This window comes from Procambarus clarkii, chromosome 69 (assembly GCF_040958095.1).
Source record: "Procambarus clarkii isolate CNS0578487 chromosome 69, FALCON_Pclarkii_2.0, whole genome shotgun sequence".
Taxonomy (NCBI): Eukaryota; Metazoa; Arthropoda; class Malacostraca; order Decapoda; family Cambaridae; genus Procambarus; species Procambarus clarkii.
The window spans coordinates 20,319,945-20,343,748 of NC_091218.1; the positions used below are offsets into that span (position 1 = coordinate 20,319,945).

General features: G+C 43.1%; 1 protein-coding gene across 2 annotated transcripts; it reads left to right on the forward strand.

Moving 5' to 3' along the window:
• LOC123772095 (heat shock 70 kDa protein 14) lies at positions 1-23,738 on the forward strand. 2 transcript variants are annotated; one of them, XM_069311168.1, is made up of 12 exons: positions 1-214; positions 2,645-2,725; positions 10,415-10,643; positions 11,271-11,463; positions 13,632-13,673; positions 13,836-13,997; positions 14,585-14,687; positions 15,002-15,157; positions 16,274-16,486; positions 19,025-19,195; positions 21,513-21,574; positions 23,589-23,738. In XM_069311168.1, exons 1-12 carry the CDS (start codon positions 155-157, stop codon positions 23,668-23,670), a joined length of 1,554 nt encoding a protein of 517 aa, XP_069167269.1. In that variant the 5' UTR covers positions 1-154; the 3' UTR covers positions 23,671-23,738. The 2 variants fall into 2 exon arrangements, with proteins under 2 accessions (XP_069167269.1, XP_045620991.1); XM_045765035.2 differs by lacking the exon at positions 13,632-13,673 and having other exon boundaries at positions 9-214.
• Positions 23,739-23,804: the final 66 nt, after the last annotated feature.

Sequence of the window (23,804 nt, forward strand, 5' to 3'; positions counted from 1 at the left end):
AGCCAGCGGAGGCGGCCAAGACCCAGCCAATCAGAATAAAGATTTTCTCCAGACTTAATTTGTGATTGGCAGTGTGAGGGAGCGTGGCGGGCGACCCACGGACCCACAACACTACCCACACTACCCACATGCGGCTCCCACACCCGCCACAACAATGTCAGTGGCCTTCGGCATATATATTGGGTGTAGCTCGTGCTGTATCGCCGTGAGTAAGGTAAGGTGTGGCTGGGTGACCCCGGCGGTGTGTGTAGGGCGGCCACACCTGTGGCACACCTCCCTGTGCCACACCTCCCTGTGGCACACCTCTCTGCACCACACTTCCCTGTGGCACACCTCCCTGTGGCACACCTCCCTGTGCCACACCTCCCTGTGGCACACCTCCCTGTACCACACCTCCCTGTACCACACCTCCCTGTACCACACCTTCCTGTGGCACACCTCCCTGTGCCACACCTCCCTGTGCCACACCTCCCTGTGCCACACCTTCCTGTGGCACACCTCTGTGCCACACCTCCCTGTGCCCCACCTTCCTGTGGCATACCTTCCTGTGGCACACCTCCCTGTGCCACACCTTCCTGTGGCACACCTCCCTGTGGCACACCTTCCTGTGGCACACCTCTGTGCCACACCTTCCTGTGGCACACCTCCCTGTGGCACACCTCCCTGTGCCACACCTTCCTGTGGCACACCTCTGTGCCACACCTCCCTGTGCCCCACCTTCCTGTGGCACACCTCCCTGTGGCACACCTCCCTGTGCCACACCTTCCTGTGGCACACCTCTGTGCCACACCTCCCTGTGCCCCACCTTCCTGTGGCACACCTTCCTGTGCCACACCTCCCTGTGCCACACCTCCCTGTGCCACACCTCCCTGTGCCACACCTTCCTGTGGCACACCTCTCTGCACCACACCTCTCTGCACCACACCTCTCAGCCACCTCCTCCTCCTCCCTGATCTGATCCCTGCACCACACCTCCCTATTCCACACCTCCCAGCCACCTGCACCTCCCTATTCCACACCTCCCTGCACCACACACCTCCCTGCACCACACACCTCCCTGCACCACACACCTCCCTGCACCACACCTCTCAGCCACCTACACTTTAAGTGTTATGACATGGCTTTACAAGAATGTTAATTTAATTTATTTGCTATATTCTCTGTCAACCCCCAATGTAACTTCTTGTATATAAATAAATAAATCAACATGCACTGGTATGATGTATGTGGAGCACAAGTTGTGGGTGAAGGTGGCCTCCGTGACTGTTCTTGTCACCTGGTGACCTTCCGTACAGAGGACAGGTGCTCACATTTATGTGACATTCAATGTTTTAACTTCCACTTGGTTCTCTTGTTCTATTTTCTGTTAAATAAGGCTTTCCTTGTCCACCTGGTCTCTTGCTCCGAGTACAGTCTCCTGTGTGTGGACACTACATTCCCTCTGCCTAAGGCTGCCTGTTATTTTGATGAATTGGTCAGAGTACAAAACACGTACGGGATCAGTTTTATTTAGACATAAAGCAAATGGTTGATGCAAGTAGGGTAACTATAAACAGTGGCAAAAGTGAGGTCAAATTTGTTGCTGTATATGCTACTCTCACCATAGTCGTCAGCAGTGGCAGCTGTCAATCTTTATTTTACATAAATTTGCTGGCATTCATGGCTATTGTCATTAAATCTTCCAGTACAGTTCACAGAGAGGGTGCTGAACCACTGTGGTCTTGACTCACAGACGAAGGGTCTGGTTCAGTTCCCATGGCAGGTGAGACTTGAAGACAAAACCACTGGCCGGAAGACGAGACGACCACGTTTTGGTCGGTCCTGGACCATTATCAAGCCAATCATTATCACAATCGGCTTGATAGTGGTCCAGGACGGACCGAAATGCCGTAGTCATCATCTCTTCTTCTGGTGTGTTTTTTAGTTTTCGTATCTTCAGCCATGTGATTGTGACTCATCATCTGCGTATAGGTGAGACAGACGCAGAGGGGCTTCTGTACCTGAGTACAGGATTCAAGGCTTTGACAGCAAAGAACTAAGAATTCTGTTTTTTTTTTGTTTAGATAAAAATTAGTGAGAATGAGGTTGTTCAATAAATGGAAGAAAATAAGATAATTGTTGGTGAACAGTGAAGTGGCAGCAGGCTGCCTCATATGCCACCATCGTGTGCTTTCTTCGAACAAATGGTCTTTGCCATTTCTTAACTAGTAACTTTGTATAGTATTTGATTTTGACCTGAAATTGCTAAACCCTGTATTTTCAGTTTTCCTACTTTAAATAAAGTCACTTACAGTACCATGTTGCTTATCCTACATAAAATAAATGTCTAAATTTTAACATTTGTTATAAAATTGCTTGCCCATTTAACTTTGAAGGCTCAGATTGCAATACTGCAAATTGTAGACTAAGCTTGCCATACAGTACCTGTGTTGTATGCATCATGAGGTTGGTAAAATTATATTAAGAATTCATACAGAACTATAAAACTCTATAATGTGTTGTGAAAATCTAATATGGGGCTGTAATAAGCAAAAATTACCTTAGTTGAATTTAGCTATGCTACAGGGAGACATAAGTAGGCATAAGCTATATTTTATATTCATATTGTCATTTTTTAAATATTAAATTTCCCAATTTTCTTCAGGATGGAAAGGTTGAAGTGGTGGCTAATGCGGCTGGGGACAGGGTCACGCCTGCTGTTGTCGCTTTCCATGATATGGAAGTGGTAAGTTTGTACTTACCTCTTATTATGTATGTCTTATATTGTTGTATTTAACCCCTATTTGATGGCATTGCTGGAGAAGCCTTGTTCCACAATGTTGGGTAATTATAAACAAATTTCAATTCTATATATGTTCTTAAATTTGTATAAAGCATAAATATCTTAATAGAAACATAAAATATGTAATTTGGGGATTATTTCATTACAAGGAATATGTCTGTCTGCAGTGTTTGCTTGTATAGGATATTTTTTCTAATTCACTAATTCTAGCTAAATAAACAAAAATTAAGATCAGTGTATAGTCTCTTAAAATTGGGATTTTAAAATCTGAATAGGTTTGGCTACATAAGAACATAAGAACATAAGAACAAAGGCAACTGCAGAAGGCCTATTGGCCCATACGAGGCAGCTCCTATTTATAACCACCCAATCCCACTCATATACTTGTCCAACCCGCGCTTGAAACAATCGAGGGACCCCACCTCCAGCACGTTACGCGGTAATTGGTTCCACAAATCAACAACCCTGTTACTGAACCAGTATTTACCCAAGTCTTTCTTAAATCTAAACTTATCCAATTTATACCCATTGTTTCGTGTTCTGGCTAACAGAACAATATTTTATAGTTCAGAACAGGTACTTGAGCTTTTGAACATGGGAGGAAAATCTGTGCAGACTTTGTGTCGTCATTACAAGCTAATCTTATTTAAAAAAAAAATACAATTCTACTGCCTTCAGTATTAAATGTTAAAAATCTTGTGGTTTTATATGTTTACTACATTGAAACTATACTACGGGACTTAACTGGACTCGCTCTCAATAGATGCCCAGTGAATAGGCACCACAGACAGCCACAAAGCTGCCATTACTTGCACATGATTACCGAACACTAGGACCAAAATCTGGTGTGCTTATAAAGGTGAGCATGGGATATGAGATAAACCTAACAGTAAAACCACACAAGTACCGTGAAAGCAGAACAAACTTGTGTACAGTATTTTGAAAAGAGAGAGAGAGAATTTAAACCATGAGAAGTGATAGTTTGCCCCTACGTTACAAGCCATGCACAAGTAACCAGATGTATCTGCAGACGGTAACTCGGGTCACCTAAGGGTTCAGTCTGACTGACTGCCTGCCTCATCATTTGTATGTCTGGTGCAAACACATCACTTCTCATCTGCAAGGATCGGAACAGTTTTTTGAGCTCGATTAAATTAGTATTACAGTACTTGAACACTTTTTGTCTCACTGAGGGTAAGCTTTATATTTCTTTATATACTGTAAATGTAATAGGCTGTAGATTATTTTAAGAGGGAAAAAAATACAGAACAGTATTTGTTATAAAGTTTTGCATAAATATTTGTTTATTCTTTTTGTTTACATAAATATTTGTTTATGCTTTTTGTTTACATAAATATTTGTTTATGCTTTTTGTTTACATAAATATTTGTTTATGCTTTTTGTTTACATAAATATTTGTTTATGCTTTTTGTTTACATAAATATTTGTTTATGCTTTTTGTTTACATAAATATTTGTTTCTGGGGGGAGCCCCGTCGGCTCCCCGGAGCTTTACCGGCTGATATGCTAATGTCAGACTTTGGCATCAGTCATGTGTATGGAGTTCTAGGGCCTACCGGGGACCACGAGCCAGAACCTGGCCCCCTCAGAGAGGCAAGGGGAGCAATGGCCTATAGAAACCCCCGTGTGGTTGGAAGCATTCTATGTCTGCCATCGACCGGGTCAAGCACCCAGAAAGGTAAGCATTCCAAAACAAACCCCTATTCTGGTGAAAATTGCTACCTAAGCCGAACTAGTGAATAGAACTCTTCAACAGAAAACACGGAAACTAGTATGACGTCATACGTCACCGCGCCGCTGTCTGCGCAGCTCCCCCCTCCCCGGGAGGGGGAAGGGGGAGCCCCAGACCTCCCACGCCGGCTATCCACCCATCAGTTCTTCGGCTGATGCTATAGGCAATGGTTATGTGCTCCGGCTCCAGTGGTTGTTTCAGCACTGTACCTAGAGTGTGGTGTCTGTTTTCTAGGTGGTGCGTGAGCCGGGTGTGATTCTTCAGTACTCGGGCTGCATGCGCCTAGGGTTCCCTTCCCTAGGTGCCCTGTAAGTACTGCCCTTGGGGCTTGGGGCCACCTTCCACAAGTTCCTTGGGTCCTGCCCCTGCTTGGCCGTTTACCGCTTGGTTTTCGGCCGCTCTTTGTGTGCTCGGGTGTTCTGTCTCCCTTGTTCGCCTTAGAGTAAGGGGCAGTGTTTGCACTGGTGGGGCGCGGGGTACTGTGCAGCTTGTCTTTACCAATCATAGCGGCCGGCTCTGTTCCGCTTGGGTACGCTGTCCTCTTGCGGGGTTTTCTTTTTCTTTTGTTTATATACCTGGTGGGGGGGTCTGCCTTCGTTCTTGCCCCTTGTGTCCCTTGTGTTCTGAGTATTTCTGGTGGTACCCCCTGCTAGGTCCCCGTGAGTGTACACGTCCCGGGGGTTCAGCTCTTAGAAAGTTGTTTGGTAGCTTGGGTGCCGGTTAGCAGTACCCTGCCTGGGATTACCTGAGCGCGAGTCCTCTTAAAGTAAACGCTCGGGACCCTGGGAAACCCCTGGGGGCGCGCGGGTCCGATGGATGTGACCCCAGAGCCCCCCCCTCGCTTCCAGCGAGTTTGAGTGTTGCTCTCACCTTTTGTCTCTGGGTGACTCTCTGTTTTGCCTCCGTCTGCTGCCTGTGGGGTCGGTGACACCTTCGACCCGGTGTCCTGCGAGTTTGGTTGCTCGTTGTGGCTCGGTTACCCAGTTGTGCTAACAAAGCGGGTGCGGGCAGCAGGGGCGTTGCACTTGAGCCTTGGTGGTGGCAACGTTCTCGTGGTTTCCTCCCCGGGAGCCCCGGGGCTGCCCCTGGTTCACCCTTCCTGCCTGTATCCGGTTCCTTACCGTCTGTAGGTTCAGGGCGGGGTGTTTGGTGGTGTTGAGACTCGGGCAGTCTCGGGGAATTCCCCTTCCGGGGTAGTGACGGGGGCATTTGGGCCTGTTCCTCCAGCCGTGTTGTATGAGTCTGCCAGTGGGCTCCCTTCCTTAGTGTTTTCACGGCTGCCCCGGTTTTCTGGTACGGCCGGGGCTTTGGGGGAACGGCTCGGCCCCGGGGCCTGTCGTGTAGGTTCCCGGGGCTGGGGAGGGGCTGACTTGGGGGGGCCTTGGCCCCGTTAGACCCCGTGGGGGGTTTTATCCCCCTCTCGGCGGGGCTTGTGGTTACGCGGAGTGGGGTCTTTCCTCCCCACTCGCCGTACGTGCTGTTGGACGTCGGCCCCTCCCCGGGCTCGGTTCCTTGGCCTTTGAGTCGGTTGGTTCCGTCCTGTGGGTGGATGTTTCCTCCCCCGCTTTTTGAGACGGTGTTTTTGTCATGTTTCCCCGTTCGATGGGGTTCTGCGTGACTTTTGATCTCGGGTGCGCCTGCGCCTTCGTGTGCCTTCGGGACTAGTGTTGGCTTCTGTGTTCTCGAGGGTACGGGAAGGTTTTTCGCTACTTCCCGCATTATTGGAACGTCTGTCGGCTCCTAGTACTTGTCGCCCTGTTGGGCTACTTGTCGCCCTGTTGGGCTACTTGTCGCCCTGTTGGGCTACTTGTTGCCCTGTTGGGCTACTTGTCGCCCTGTTGGGCTACTTGTCGCCCTGTTGGGCTACTTGTCGCCCGGTTGGGCTACTTGTCGCCCGGTTGGGCTACTTGTCGGCCGTTTGGGCTACTTGTCGCCCGTTTGGGCTACTTGTCGCCCGTTTGGGTTCCCTTTTTTTTTTTGGGCTCTTTGCTTCTTTGGCCGGTTTTATTGTTCCTGCTTCCTCTTTTGGCTCTTTTTCTCGTGCAATAGTCCTGGCTGGCGCCTTCCCGCAGGGAGGGTGTGCGGTTCGGCCAGCGTGTTATGCGCATGCGCCGTGGAGTTTGTTTTGGTCTGGGCGATGGTTCAGTGCTGGGGTTTTGCGCCCTTTTTTGCTACAGTGCTTCGCCTCTCGTTCTTCTCCCTGGCTGCGGTATGTGCCCCTTTGCGCCAGGGGTGTCCTGGTTCCCAGTTGTGGGGAGGACACCGCGGTTTTCTGTGTCATGGGTGTGGACCGCCTCCTTCGCCTCTCCCTGTTCTCCTGCGGGTCCGGCTCTGGCGTCTTCACCTAGCGGTGCTCCCGAGTTCTTCTGGGCACGGTTGAGTCGTGTCAAGTTCGAGCCACCATTCGCCAGGTGAGTTTCTGCGGTCTGGCGTCTTTTGGCCGGGCGCTGGATGCGGCGGTGTTCATATACCTGTCTTTATTTAGGTATAATTTTGTACGACTGAGACCGTTCGCACACCAGTGACTGTCCCTTTATCACCCCTTCCTGTCCCCCTCATGTGCATGTCCAACCCATGCTGGAGTCGTTCAGGGGACCCTCCTTTTTTACTGTTGTGAGGTGTGGGGGTTGTAGGGTTGGTTCTGTACTCACCTGGTGAGGCTCCTGGCTGTGCTTGCAGGATTTGAGCTCTGGCTCTTGGGTCCCGCCTATCTGGTAGAACTTGCGGGATAGTACCAGTGGAGTGCAGTGGTGCTATTGGCACTTTTGGGGAACACTGTATTACCATCAGTGGTCTGTGCTTGTTACACGACCTACTTGCGAGCATAAGCCTTCTTGCTGGTTCGTCCGTGGACTTCCAGGGCGCACTGGCCTGTTTTCGTATGGCAGTTCCGGCCCGTCCTGGTTGTGGGGGTATGTGGGCCGGTGGACTGCTCCTAGCAGCTGCCTGGTGGGCCATCCTCTGGCCGGTCTGGCCTGACCTTGGGCCGGGCTTGAGGTGTAGAAGAGCTCCCAGTACCTCATCCAGCAGGTATCGAGCGGGGTTTCTCCGCCGTCGGTCGCCTGGTGCAGGTTTCTGGGCCTGCAGGGTTTTGTCGTGTCTCCGTTGGCCCTGTCTGGGGTCTGCCTGCTCCGTTCTCTGCCTTTGCAGAGGGGAGTTGCTATTTACATGTTGCATGTTGCAGTGGTGCCTGTTGCTGCTGCTGCTGCACGTGAGCATTGGTACCGTGTTTCACGGTGGCGTGTCCTTGTTCCTGTGTCCGGTTGTGGAGTGGCGCTTTGCTGCCGTTTTGTGCCTGGGGATTGCGTGGGGTTTTTGTCCCTGCCTGATTGTCCACCCCTGGTTGTTCTCCTGTTTTTTTTTTTTTTTTTGTGCTTCTGCTCTTTCTTCCTGCCTCTTCTGCAGCAGGAATGTTCTGCGTGTGTTCTTAGGCGTTGGTCAGCCTGTGTCCTGTGATGTGCTTCTTTGTCTCGGTCTGTTGCAGTTGTTCGTGCCCCTTGGTTCGGGTCCTGTTCTGGCGGCGACCCTTCCGCCTTCTTTGGTTTTCCTAGCTTGCCCTGCCGGTTGTTGTTGTTTTACTTTTTTTGGGGGGGTTCTTGCGATGTCTCGCGTCGGACCCGTCGTTTCTGAACTCCTGGCGGGCTTGCATGCTTCGGAGTTTTTCTGTTCGGCAGACGTTCCATCTCCTTGTGCCGCCTGGGTTTCGGTGGTCGCGCCCGAGATCTTCTCGCGGCTCCGCCTTTTTCCTGGGCTCGGGGGGGCCTTGTCGGGGCTGCTTATGTTCTGCCTCGTGGTCTCGCCTCCGGTTGGTGGTCGGGTGGCTTCGTGGTAGGTGTCCCACCTGCGTGCTTTCTTGGCGGCAGTATGGGGTATTTTGGCGGTCCTTCCTTTTCCTGTCCCTTCTTCGGTGGGTCCTTCTTGTTGGCTTGGTTTACTCTCGGCTTGGTTTTCTAGTGGGGGTTGGGGGCCGTCGTCTTGCCACATACTGTCGCCTCTTTTCGTGCGGCGCAGGCGGAGCCGCTTCAGCTTGCTTTCGGTCTTGGTGTTGCTTCTGCACCGTTAGTCAGCTGTCTTGTGCGTCATTTCACCTCCGGCCTGTTCGTGCGCCGCTTGCACCATCCTGGTCTCTGGTCAGCGTGCTCTGTCTTCTCCTCGGTTGGTAGTGCCCCTTCGGTTCCGGTGTTTTTTTCGTCGGCTCTTTCCTTTGGGCCTTTGCCTCTGGGGGTCGGTTCGCTGTGTTTTCTTGCTCCTTCGGTTTTAGCGTTTTGGTTGTTTGATGGCAGCAGTCTCCATCTTTTCTGGCGCGGGGTGGGGCTGCTGCATTCTGGAGGGGTCCAGGGTTTGTTGGTGCTTCGTTGGTCGGGCCGGGGGTGTGTCGTTTTTGTGTTCAGTGGCGGCCCTCTGCTGTTGTTTGCGTGCCACGGCGTTTGGGTCCGGAGCGCGTTTTGCGTTGATCCGGTTCTGTTCTTCCCGGTTCGCGGGTGATGGTGTCCCGGGTGGTCAGCCGTGTTCTTGCGGCTAAGCTGCCTGTGTTCTTCCCTCATGCCTGTGGCGTTCGTGGCTTCGCTGCTCTCGCTGCCGTCTGGGCGACGTGGCCTTGCAGTCTTTCGGGCATGGATTTTTGGTGTTCGTGCAGGGGCCTTGCTGCTCGTGGTTCTCGTGTTGTTCCCGGGATTTTCGGGGCTGTGGCGCCTTGGGTTGGCGTTTGCTGCCGGTTGTCTCGCCTCCTTGGGGGGTGCGTGGTGTCCGCCTCCCGGTTTTGTCCCTTTGACCTTCCTCTGTGGGTAGTTAGCTCCGGGGAGCCGACGGGGCTCCCCCCAGAAAACCAGCGTTGAATGTAATGAAACGCCATTTTCTGGGTGAGACCCGGAGGCTCCCCGGCAACCCTCCCTCCCTCCGGTCGGCGTTTTTCGCGTGTTTTGACATCCAGCCTCAGAACTGATGGGTGGATAGCCGGCGTGGGAGGTCTGGGGCTCCCCCTTCCCCCTCCCGGGGAGGGGGGAGCTGCGCAGACAGCGGCGCGGTGACGTATGACGTCATACTAGTTTCCGTGTTTTCTGTTGAAGAGTTCTATTCACTAGTTCGGCTTAGGTAGCAATTTTCACCAGAATAGGGGTTTGTTTTGGAATGCTTACCTTTCTGGGTGCTTGACCCGGTCGATGGCAGACATAGAATGCTTCCAACCACACGGGGGTTTCTATAGGCCATTGCTCCCCTTGCCTCTCTGAGGGGGCCAGGTTCTGGCTCGTGGTCCCCGGTAGGCCCTAGAACTCCATACACATGACTGATGCCAAAGTCTGACATTAGCATATCTGCCGGTAAAGCTCCGGGGAGCCTCCGGGTCTCACCCAGAAAATGGCGTTTCATTACATTCAACGCTGGTTTTATGCTTTTTGTTTACATAAATATTTGTTTATGCTTTTTGTTTACATAAATAATTGTTTATGCTTTTTGTTTACATAAATAATTGTTTATGCTTTTTGTTTACATAAATAATTGTTTATACTTTTTGTTTACATAAATAATTGTTTATGCCTTTGTTTACATAAATATTTGTTTATACTTTTTGTTTACATAAATATTTGTTTTTTGTTTACATAAATATTTGTTTATGCTTATTGTTTACATAAATAATTGTTTATGCTTTTTGTTTACATAAATAATTGTTTATGCTTTTTGTTTACATAAATAATTGTTTATGCTTTTTGTTTACATAAATATTTGTTTATACTTTTTGTTTACATAAATATTTGTTCTTTTCTTATCTTACTTTTTTCTCCCAGTTTCACTTACTCATTTTCCCTCATTGCCATCTCTCTGGCTTTTACCCTTTGTAAATTTTTGGTTATACAATACTAATTTCCTCAATTTTTGATATAGGTGACTGGATTATCTGCTAAGCAGGGAATAATTCGCCATGGTGCAAACACTGTGTTAAATGTGTTGCGTGTAGTGGGCACAGTGGAGGATGAAGGAATGTGTCCTTCGAGCATGTCATGCCGCCCAAACTGGGACAGTGGTCAGCCGCGTTATTCAGTGCAGCGGGGAGAGAGGATGGTTCAAATATCAGCGGATGAAGTTCTTACTCATATATTTTCACTGTTGAAAGGTTTGTTAGTATGCAATTCGTTGCAGTATTTACCAAGGTCAGTTTTAAATCTAAACTTAGGGAATTTATATCTATTGTTTTTTTATATTGTAGATATATATTTAGCACACATATCAATATTCCCTTTTATACCCTTTCATCCATTTGTATACTTCAGGTATGTCTAGTGACTGTCTTTCTAGAGAATGTGAATTAAGCTTTCCTAAACTCGCCATATTCACTTCATTCTTTGTACATTCATTCTTGTACGTCATTCTTCTTTGTACACGTTTGTTTACATAAATTATGTTTCATCAAAATTGTCTTTTCCATAGTGCAATACCCAAAGCTGAACTTAATCATCTAAATGGGGGACTAGGGGAAAAAGGGATATTTTATTATTGATGTTAATACTTTTGTGTGATTCAGTCTCATTTTTGCCTTTTTCAAGCATTTATACATTGATGTCTTAAGTTCAAGATCCCTATACATTTCAAATAATTACTTATTTTAAAATACCTTGTTTATACATTTTTTTCTGGTCATAGTTTGTTGCAGTCTGTTATTGTAATGTGCAACTTGTGTACTTTATACAGAATTGCTTTTAGCAAGCTAGTGCAATAGAGTAACAATTGTATGGCATTTCAGAGATTGCTAGTGCCCATACCAGTGAGCCAGAACTGCCAGTGGTTATTGCTGTGCCTGCATGGAGCAGTGAGGGAACCATTGCTGCAGTTAAGAAGGCTGCAAGCAAAGCTGCTTTCACTGTTCTGACTACAGTTACACAGCCTGCTGCTGCTGTCTTGACTTATGATCTCTTAAATGATAACAAACACAACACGTATGTATTCCTTTTGTTATAAATTCCAACACGTGCTGATAGCTTGTAATACACCTGCACTCGTTGATTACATATGGGTGGTTTACGGGCGATGAGTCACAATAACGTGGCTAAAGTATGATCACCAGACCCCACACTAGAAGGTGAAGGGATGACGACGTTTCGATCCGTCCTGGACCATTCTCAAGTTGATTGACAATCGACTCGGTCTGGTCATCATGGGTGGTTTACGTACTTGTCAAAAACACTGTTCATGCTATACTTGTTAATTCCAGTGATGACCAATTATGTTCACACCTTATGTGTAGTAATGTTGCTCCAAATATTGTATGAAATTTACTTAGTTCTTTATTTTGTGTAACTTGGTGTCACAAATAAAATCCCAGAACCCCATCAAGCAGGTATCAAATACAATTATTTGTTATCATTATGTGCCATAATATTAATGCAGGTATTTGTAACCTGAAAAATATAATAATTATGGTTGACCACATTCCCATTTTATGGGATTGGTACCAGGAATGGATGATGAGGTTTACTCTACCATAAACACTCAACCTTTCGTACTTTTTACACATGGTAATAACAGGGGGAAATTTATTTTTGGCATCAGTATCATAGATTATACAGCATATAAAGTATGCTATGTGTAAAGGGTCTGAAAAGCCTAGCTCATTAACTTCTTGCTAGCAAATGCCTCTATTCATTTTTACTTTCATTTTGATGCAAAGCAAATGTTTTATTTAGTTTGCCGACTATTTCCAGCATGCCGGCACTTGCAAGAATTGCATCATGTCACGTCTTGTCCAGTTGTAAACCATTCCACTGCACGAGTGATATATACATGTAGATTTGTATGACCTAACTGACTACAGTGCACAAATCACATGCAGTATATATGTTTTAGAGTGCCATGCAAGATTTGAAAGCACTGCACATATACACGGCTCATGTTTGCTTCCTCAGGCCTCCGGTAACCATCCCCTCCCCCCCCCCTCCCCCATCTCGAACAAAAATCCTGAATTTCTCACATTCCTTTTAGGGCCTTAATATAAAGATGTAGACCATGTCTAGTGCAACTTCTTCCAGTGTGTGGATGTGCACTGTGACCAAACTAGGAACCATTGAACTTTTAACAGCAGCAAATGAGTGATTACCATGTATATATTTACAGGCAAAATGTGTGCTATGTGCAGTTATAAGAATTTAGGCACATATTAGTATGAACAAATACATGGTGTGCATACAGTATATTTATAATAATTTGTACATAAATTTTCAAAGTTATACATAATGAAAACCATTGACCCATCAAATCAACCTGTTAGCTTGAAAAACTAAATAAAGTGAAAAAAACAACAACAACGAAAGTACAATAAATTGACAAAGTTATTCCCCATGCGGCACCTTGCCTAATTTCTTCAGAAAAAACACCTTCTCTATTCACTACAGCTAAACCACAAGAAGTAGAGGCTTTTTACTTGGATTTTCATGCTTCCTGGATGCTTATTAACAATGTCTAAAAAGAACAAATAATTTTTTTCGTGCTCACCATAGGGATGTTGTCTGTTAACTGGTGCACAGCCCAGGGGTTAACAAAATTATTAAGTAATAATTATGGACTCTTAGTATTTGGGTTATTCGTTCATTCTTTACATAGTTCCAAAACATAATCTAATGCATTACAAGCCACTTAATCTGTCTACGACTATTATACTAAATTAAGGTTTTTAATGCTCGTATCATGCCAATGTTTTGCATCCATACATTTAGAACCATCATCTTATCTAATCTTGTTCTTCCCAGCCAGGACTTTAATTGTATCAGTTACAGTACTTGCCTTCTCTGACTCGACTCTTGAGTATATAAATTCATGCCAGCCCACACATACCAGTCAACAAATTAGAAAAATACTTAACATTTATTCCACAAACACAATATCCTTCTCTATCTTTGGCTGTTTATCCAAAAGCTTTAACTTGATCGTATCTCTTCAGTTCCTGGCTAGGGTATGTCGGGAACTATGCTACAGTATATGATTTGTTTACATTATTTGTTGTATAAATTTTTTCCTGGTGTTGCATTAATTCCACACTTATGACTCCATCGGCGTACACATAAAACAACCTTGATAACTCGAGCACTGTCTACCGCTCTCTCTGCTGCAGCTGCTGCTCATTCCCTTTTCACACAAGAGTAATGCTTGGCATGTAGGTATTAACTTTCTGTATACTGTGTGTTCATCTATTCTTTGTATCATGAAACATACCTGCTTGGGAAAGCCTTTTGCAATTACTTAATGTTTCTCATTCTCATATTTAGACTAGCAGTTATTTAAAATTTTGGTTAATGATTATTCAATATTGCAACAGACAAGTGGTGGTTCTTCACTGTGGGGGCACTACAGTTGTGGGGTCGGTGGTTGAGGTTGCGGGTGGTATGCTGACCCTGAAGGAGTCCATTACTTCATCAACCGTGGCAGGGGATACATTAACTGATGTACTTGTTCAACATTTTGCTACAGAATTTTACAAGTAGGTTGCTTTAGTAATTTGTCGTGCATAATTTATCTTATTATATAATTTAAATGATCAAGTCCACAAGGGCCGTGACGAGGGTTCGAACCTACATCCAAGAGGATCCCAGACACTGCCTTAATCGACTGAGCTATGACATGGTAAAAGAATTCCAACCGGGAAATCATCCTGATTTACCAACGGTATGATTTGTGTGTCTGCAGGACTGAGGAACTGCAGGAACCATTGGTAACTCGGGATAATTTCCCGGTTGCAATTCTTTTACCATGTTGTAGCTCAGTCGATTAAGGCAGCGCCTGGGATCCTCTCGGACGTAGGTTCAAACCCTCGTCACAGCTCTTGTGGATTTGTTTATTTCATGCATCACGCTATTGTGATTTCTGTGTATATAATTTATTTGTTAAAGTACAGTACAGTACTATACAGTACATGAGATTCCAGTATGTTTATGTTATATAGTAAAATGTGACATTCAATGAATCAAAACGTATAATAATTTTATCATTTTCTTTAATTTGTGTGTACAGGTAGTATAAGATGCATCTTTAAATATTCAAAATAAGTTGTCATGTTTTGTTCCTCAGGAAATATAAAGGTGATCCCTTGGAAAATAAACGCTCAAGAATGAAACTTTACAATGCTGCAGAAAACTGCAAGCATGTTCTATCTACCATGGGAACAGCTCAGGTTTGTTGGCCATTGCAATTAAATCCTAACATCTATGTTAATGTTGTCTAGCCTGTGATTGAAAATTGGAAAATGTGCCAAATGACAGTTCTTGTTGGCAATCTGTACCCTGCTCTGCTTTTTAGTGGAAGTTGGTTTTCTTTCTAAGCCCCTACTCATGTAGGGGCTTAGTCTTGATTGTTTATAAAGTAAAACTACATATTTCTTCATTCCATAACATGTGTTAACGTGTATCGCTTAATTTATATGCAATACTGTAGGTGACTTATCTTTTAACATAATGCATTTTAGTGTAATGAGCCTTTTATTTGCAGGTTTATGTTGAGTCACTGTGGGAAGGAGTTGATTTTTCAACATCTTTGTCAAGAGCAAGATTTGATGGTTTAGTGATGGCAACACTATTAGCTTTTTTGCAGACAGCTAAGGAAGCTGTTCAGAGGTCTGGTCTCACTGTGAATCACATACAGAAAGTAAGATTCTCCACCAAAATCATGATTGCTTGTACTTTTTATTTTTGTATTTAACTGGTACATTTTTTTTTTTATACAATAAGGTGGATTTCTATCAAAAATGCCCTTGTTCAAAACTGCGATGCAGTACTCATTGAACTGATATTTCTACTATTTAAAGTATTAACTTGGTCATTATCCACTGTGCTGCGTTAAAATATGACATCCTTGTGGTGTGCAGAATACAAAAAATTAAAAAAATTCTTTTATCTTTTTATATTGTTAAAATGCAGTCTTATCATGGGAAACTAAAATAAAATATTGTATGTTACATACTTTAGCTGTGATGGAGCCGAGAAGTTGAGCAATTTATGGGCACTGAGCGATGGAGTGCTTGGGGTCACTCGACCCCGCCACCCCGTGGGGTGGCAGTTGCTGCGAATATATTTTTCATAATTATTTCAATGTCTCACATTTGTTTGTTCTCTGGTTTCTGGTAATATTATTCAAAATTGTGTAATTTGTGGAATTTATATTGTTCAATGTGTGGAACATCACTGCTCAAAATTGTGGAGCTCATATATGGTAACATGTATATGTATTATATTCCTAGATCAATTTAACAGTGTTTTTGCCGTTATAACACTATATACACGTTATATATAAATATTTACATTTTTATGCACCATGATGAACGACAAAGATCGTGTGTTGAGTTTATATATTCATAGGGCAAGAATTGAAGGTCAGCCTAGTGGCTGACAGCTGTGTGTGGCGGTGTCTGCCCAAAATACATTTTTACATATTTATTTCGGTGTCTGTGAATGGTTTTATTAATTTTTTGCAGTAATATTATTCATTAGTGTGTAATTTCAGGAATTTATATAATTAAATGTGTGGAACATTGCTATTCTCAAAAGTATGGGGCTCATAAAATACAGGCTCTATTTACAGAGAAGAATTAGATTTTGCAGAATAATCATAGTTAATTTTCTAAGTGAATCATAGTTATTTATTATATTACTGTATAAAAGTGTTTTTCATAAACACATTGGGCCATGTACAGGTATTTGCAAATGAAATGTGACCATTAGATTTATAGACAATTAATAATTCATGCTTGGCTTCAATTTTTAGATTATACTGACTGGTGGATCAGCCAAAATCCCTCGCTTGCAGCAACTTGTGGGAGAAGCATTCCCTCAAGCTGAGTTTCTGTGTACAGTTCCTCCTGATGAAGTGCTGGCTGCAGGTGCATCTACAGAAGCATCGCTACTCTTGGGCCAGCCAAGTCATTCTCCGACCACCTCCTCCATGGTCCCAGCCCTAGCAGCATCTGTATTTTGTATGGTATGACAATACTGTATATTTTCTGACTAACCTCTTCCTCGGCCTTTCCTTTACTCTTTTCTGTACTATCTTCTTTGTTCTGTTGTATTTATCCATTACTTCTCTAGCCCTAATTTTACCGTACTGTCTCTCTCTCTCCTCTGTGTCCTAACCACTTGCACCTCCTCCCCCTCTTTCTCCTCTTTTCAATCCAATGACTGGGAATCAACTTACTACAACAATATTGGTTAACTACCCATTTATTGGTTAATGATTTTCAATTAACACACTTCACACTTGCATAATAACTGGTGAGGTTGAGCACTAGGCATAATAATCCGTCGGTGAATTAATGAATGATTGTGAGAATATCTCTTGCTGCTTCCAAATTGAAGTAATTGTTACTGAAAACAGTCTTTAAGGCCCCAAGTCAACTTTACTCTAGAACAGGTTTTTAAGTTTTATATTTTTATATTTAGACATAAACATGAGAGTTTAAAATGGCCAGAAAAATTCAAACAAGTTTTGTCTTTCATAAATTAGCAAACAAGTATTACTGAAAGTCATTTCTTTGGTATCATTGGAAAAACTAGAAATGGTTTTATAAAACTCTTAATTTTTAAAATTGGTTCTTTATGGTAAAAGGAATATCATGAATAGTGATATTTTTTTTACTGTAATATATATATCTCAATCAAATAATCTGAAATCAGAAGCCTAATACTTCAATTATACTACAGTTATACACACTAATTCATTTATATTATTAGATAAAATTATATAACTAATAATTGTTTACTATTATATCATAAATACTTTGAAATTTTGATAGACAATGAGATACTAGTTAAAGTTGGATGTGCTGTCAGGAAAGTAATTACGTGCCTGTGGTATAAAGAAAACTTGTCGCCACTAACTTAATGTATTGAAATACTGTAACAAAAGTCTCAAGTTAAACAGATAAAAGTATATCAATTTTGATCAAACACTAAATGCTCTCGTCTAAAAATTTATATATAAAACACTTGGCTTCCAACCACTCAAGTTGCCACCTTAACACAATTTCTTAACAAGATGTTGTTCTTAAGAAGTTCAAGAACTTCTCAACACCTCGCTAACATTTAATAAAACGTGTACTGTGTTAACATGGGCAGATAATCTCCACGGAGATACCTCGTCTAACAAGTAAACTGTTGACTCTGGATTTCACAAATTGTGAGGAATCTGATGTAAACCTAGGAAAGAGCACATCATGGAGCTGGAACATGGAGTCTATGTAAAGGTAGCCACAGAAATACAGCACTGGTGGAAAACTAGTTTTTTTTCCAGTGATGGGGGATACACTTGCCAGATAAGTGTGTCCATTATGCAGTACTAAATGGCACACGGCATGGCATTTTCATTGAATTCTCCTCTGCATAGGTATTTACACAGGAGGAATAGCTGACCCCTTATCTTACCCAAGATTTGTATGATGTACAAATATGATGTATGACAACTTGGTGTTTGTGCTAGTATCATTTGTTAGAGCCTTGCTCTTTCTTCTTGATAACCCCTCACCCTCATTCTCTAGGTTCACCCCTCCACTGTCTTTCCTTCCTTATTAACAGGTGACTTCATGATCTCATTACAATCTACTTCTCATGGCACTTCTCATCCCACACACCCTTGCAACTGTATACAGTTGACTAAAATTAAGTGTGAACACCTCCCTCTTGGGGGAGCCATCAGACACTGTTGATCCCCACAACCTGTTGGTTAGTTGTAAACCCGTTAGTCCTTCACAAGGAGGCCGAGTAACTCGGCCCCTGATCTAAGAAATGCAGATTAACCCCAGCACTGCACTATTGTTTATAGCTGTCATTCTGCAGACATTTCCTGTTCCCCCAGTGTGTGGGGAAGGCAAATTCCCCAAATTTTTTTCCTTCTAATATTGTTCAAATATGTTTCCTAATCACGGGGATAAATATTTTGACTTGCTTTTGGCATGGTGAAGCCCGGAAATAACACGAGTCACTAGTGTTCGTATTCGCCCCGTGGTGGACTGCACAGCCCTGCCACGGCACAGGAGTTGCAGTGAAGATAGTTTTAGATACTTTATTTATGTAATGTCGGATTTGTTTTTTCTCAGATTTGTTGATTTGTTTGATTTGTAATATTATTCAATAGTGTTACTTCACAAATTTATATTATAAATTGTGTGGAAAATTAGAGTGCTCAAATATATTTTGTCACTAACACTTACACAATAATATATGGTTAGAGCAGTAAAACAGTTTTTGCTGTTATTATGCTATATTCGCCCATCAGTGTTTGACAGTGAATTTTTAATGTGTAAGTGTAATGATTTATTAGGCTGTCAGTAATGTTATTTGTATCACAGAACTTGTAAAACATTGTTATGCACAGATATATTTGTCAGTAATATTTGCACACAATATTATATTCTTTGAACAATTAAACAGTTTGTGCTGTTGCACTGCTCTCTTCCCAGTTTTATCATAAAGAAAGCAATTCAGATATTTGGAAAATATAAGTACATTAAAAATTTTCTTCTAGATTCTGGGTAGTGAAAACAGCGAGTGTGTATTTAGCAGAGGAACTCCCACTCACTCCCGCCAGAGTTTAAACCTGGCTCTCCCATCCCCCATCCCCAGCAGCTGCTCAGTAGTTATTTATGAAGCAGAAGAGGCGGCAAACCAACCACAGGAAGAGGCCGTACTAGTCCAGGTGCGTGAGGGACATGTTGCAGTTTTTTTACTTTATCTCATTACAGTACTGTATGTGAATGCATCAAACATTACATTTAGGTATTAAAAGGTCATTTATAAGTGGGACTTCTGTCTCGTTGACTTTAATCTTGTATTTTGTGAAGTATGAAGTCATTATTTTTCTTGATATCTTAGGGCTATAATAGGTCTCTTACAGCTCTAACTTGTTCTAAGATATGCAATGGTTCAAGCTTCATTTGTCCAATATTTGTTATTGCTTTGGTGCACTTCCGTGTACTATTCAGTTCCACAGAATTGTATTTCCAGAGGTTTCCGTCATCCCAACTTTTGCCTGCTGTTGTAAACCTTGAAGACCTTTTCAATTCCTCCTGCAGAATTTAGACCTTGCTTGTTGATGGACCTAGCCTCATTAGAGTTCGTTCTGCCTCTGTATATTGGTTTTGGTATGAGCCTCCTGATTCATCCTGGATAGCTGACAACCCGCTTCTTTCCTTGTGAGCTTTGTATAAATTATAACCTAAATGCTTCAATGGCTGGAAGTGAGTTGTCTTTCCAAGTGTTTTTCATCTTATTTGGTGTTCCTTATGCACCACTTAAGGATTACTGCTTTACTTCAGTGCTCCCCAAGGACATGGTCAAGTGGCAGCTGTGTGTGTAACTGCCTGTGTTCACTGGAGTCCTTACTGGGCTTGTGCCCACGTGGCAGCTATCATACTCAGTTGGGCTGTTTTGGAGCTGTTTTCAGATTGACTCCATGGCATGGCAGGGCATAACTGGCCGACCCCTCACAGTGTTCAAGAGAGAACTGGATAAGCACCTCCAAAGGATACCTGATCAACCAGGCTGTGACTCGTACGTCAGGCTGCGAGCAGCCGCGTCCAACAGCCTGGTTGATCAGTCCGGCAACCAGGAGGCCTGGTCGACGACCGGGCCGCGGGGACGCTAAGCCCCGGAAGCACCTCAAGGTAACCTCAAGGTATGACTGCTTGAAAGTTCTGGCATCTGGCTTTAGCAGATCTACTAAAGTTTCTTGCTTCTTGAGGAGGCTCTCTCTCTAAAGTTATTTTGACTGCTGTGGCATTGCTGCCTGTTAGGTTTTATTGCAGAGGGCTTCTGTTCTCGTGCCGAGATGGTACTGACAGGGTTGGGGCCTTCTGTTAGTCATAACAGGCCTCTGACCATGTCGGATTCTTGAGCCCCGTGCACCTCCTTTTCTTTGGCTGTTGCCGCCTCTGCTTGTCGTTGCCATTTTGCTTAGCAGTAAGGGTGACTCAACTCATGGGTATTCATGCCAGCCCTTTGATGGTGCTGTGTGCGGGATGTCTGGCCTGTTTTGCCACTTCCTGGTCCCATGACTTAGGAACACTGGGTGGTCTCAGAATCTTTGGAGGAGTTTGTCTATCTTCCTGTTAAGTTGAGGGGTGTTGGGTCAAGAGTCCTCTCAGCTCTGCAAGGTCATTGAGATGTAGTTGGACTCGGGCATGGTCAAGTTAACCTCATCTCTTAGATGGGTGTCCCAGTTGTTTCCCCAGTCCCCAAGCAGGACTGAACAGCTTCATTCCCTGTCTGACCTTCTGCATGACCACATTAGCTCAAGTTCACTTGGTTTTGCAGGCAGATTCCTGGATGATGTCCCTGAACCTCAAAAATACATACTGGCATGTCTATTCATCATAGTTTCTAGGACTGGTTATGGTTGATGGGGTTAAATTAAAGCTTACCACTACTAGGTTCTGCCCTTTGACTTGAATTTGGCTCCTCTGATCTTTATCAGGTTAGCTCAGTAACTAGTTTGGAGTGAACCCATTATTTTGAATGAATTTGTTAGACCGTTTGCTGTTTTGTTTTCTAAAAATCTTTCATTGCCTGCATTTTTTTTTTTGCTTACTTTCTGGGTGCTTTCTCAGTATTGTGATGATAGCTCCCTCCAATTCTCAACCCCTCTGTGAGGAGGGGGCCAGGTTCTAGCTCTGGTCCCCAGTATTCCAAAAAAAAATCTGACTGCTGTGATGCAGTAGTAGGAAGCCATCTCGGTGAAATGCCTTCAAGGAGCCACAGAGGCATTTTATTACATTCAACACTGATTTTATTATAAAAACTAATTGCATACATTGCAAGTAAGAAAATTACCTACGATTTTTAGTGTGCCATAACAAATTTGTGGTGGGAAAAATTATTGAGTCCATATTGTATATACAGTATATAAAAAAAAAGTCCAAGTAATTCAGTACAAGACTATAAGTAAAGTGGGACATCTTTACCTGGAGAATGTGTCAGTATGCTTTGGTAGAATTTAATATGATTTTTTTTCACAGGTTAATGTCACAAGTCTGACTACTGACTCGAAGTTACTGAAAATGGACTTCCATTTAAAGAGGTATGTTTCACTCAAATGTTATAATTGAAGTGCCTTAATCAGTGTTTTGGTTTCTGGTGAATGAACAATGGCACATAACTTTATATTGTTTACAAGTTTGTGATATTTGTGCCTCCAGTCTGTTGACATGAGATTGTCAGTCTAAATCTCTTAAATTTGCATGTTTAATTGACCCTGTTAGCTCTTAGCTTGTATAATTACAATTGAAAGTAAATTAAATGTTTTTAAAGGTTTAAAGTTTTAAAGGTTAAAAGTTGTTTTTCTACCACAAACTCCACTAGGTTAGGGCACTAGGCTTTGATTGGTGCTGCTATTTTATTCTGGTCACAGTGTATCAGCATTTTTCTTTTTTTGAAGCTCTTGCCTATGTGCTCGCTGGTAGGGAGAATTCTTGTGTGGTCTCCTTTTCACATTTGTATATCTAATGAAAATTTTTAGGAAGCAATAATGTTCCACAACTATTTTTATAGTTTTACGTTAGTCTCAATCACCCCCTTCAGTTCATTCCATGTTTTCACTATTCAAGGATTACTTCTTGACTTTCCCTATACAGAAGTCAATATATTCATCTGTTGTTTGCCACTATACAATCAGTGCTGCTTTTATGGTGCAATTGTTTTGGTGGGCCATGTCTGGTTGACGGACAAACATGCTAGCCTGGGGTACACTGGTACTGTAAGATTGACTTTCCAATTTTGCTCCTTTGAAGACTATTGTTTAAGATAGCTAATAAGAGTCTACTCTTAAGGGACTGTCAAATGGAGTTTGATATCTAGTGCTTATTGCTTGGGCAACAAGCAAAATGCAATACCCATTTGAAGGCACTGCAGTGTATATGCAGTAACAGTGCTCATTTTTAGGAGCACTGTCCAGTGACTGATGCCACTTTATGGAGAGGATATAAGCAGCAGGACTTCCTTTCACAGAACCCTATTGTCAACCACATGGCAATTTTTTGTTTTTTTTATAACAATCAATGATGACTTGTCATTTCTCGGGCAATTCTCAAGAAATTTGTCAGTGACTGAAGGCAGTGACACTGGTCTATAGTTACAGATAACTGAACGATTCTTCCCTTTTGTGGATAAAGTACTTCTGCTTCCGCCGGAAGGGCCATAGTCCTTTTGGTAGAAGAAAAACCAGAGATCTGCACAACTGTGTAACAGGTTTGGGTTTTTCCCACCTTACCCATGTCAAGTGGGTGGACTTCAACATGTTGAATAACAACCTCTCACATCTTTGACAGTGCTTAAATAAAGTTGTGATGGTGGCCGTTCTGAATGTGGGGAGACACTCGTCAGTGATGGTTTGCTAGTAGGACAGCCAGCCTTTTCTGAAGAATGAGATTTTCTAGTTTGACAAGCATGTCTGAATACTCTTACTGAATCCTGCTCATGTACTTCCAGGCCTTGACTGCCACCCAGCAACCATAACCAAATTGTGGCTGATCACAAGGCATTTTATCTAACCTATTGTGAATAGCTGTAGTACATCACATTTCGACAATTTCCCTAATGCCGAAAACTGATGTACTAAAAGTGGTAGTGGCTCACAATATTGACGTTGTGTCCCATTTTATGTTCATGTGTCCTCTGGTAGTTTAGGTTCGGGCAATATAGTACTACTGTACAATAATTCGGTGATGTTGGGAGAACGGGCTGTTTTCACACACCTGTACTGCCGGTGAGGGATGTACTTGTGTTGGAGATCCTCTCCTTCATCTCTCTAATTTTGAAGCTTAAGTGGCAGAGTTTTGGATACAATCATATCCCATGACCATACACAAAGCTTCTGAATTATTAGAGTAGTCTTCAATTTTATTTAGCATATGCAGAATTACACGTACAAAAATTTGTATTCCACGAATAATTGGTTTATATATACTGTACTATGATTTTTGTTATTGTGAAGTTAATCAGTGCTGTGATGTTGTCACACTTGTTACTAGTCATAATTAACTTTGTAAATCCTGTTAGTGTCAATGAAATTAAATTGTTTATTATTTCCTGTACAGTGATGGTAGTCTTCATGTTGCATTACAAGAGCCAGAAGCCAAAATTAATCGTACGTTCATCATCGAGGCAGGAAGAAGTTGAGGATAATGATTCTTAGTCAAGTAAAAGCAATATTCTTTTTTAGTTATCAATAAATGTGTTAATTATTATTATGTTTTATTATGCTTTTTTAAGCCATATCTAAACTTGAAACAATCTCTAAACATTTTAGAATG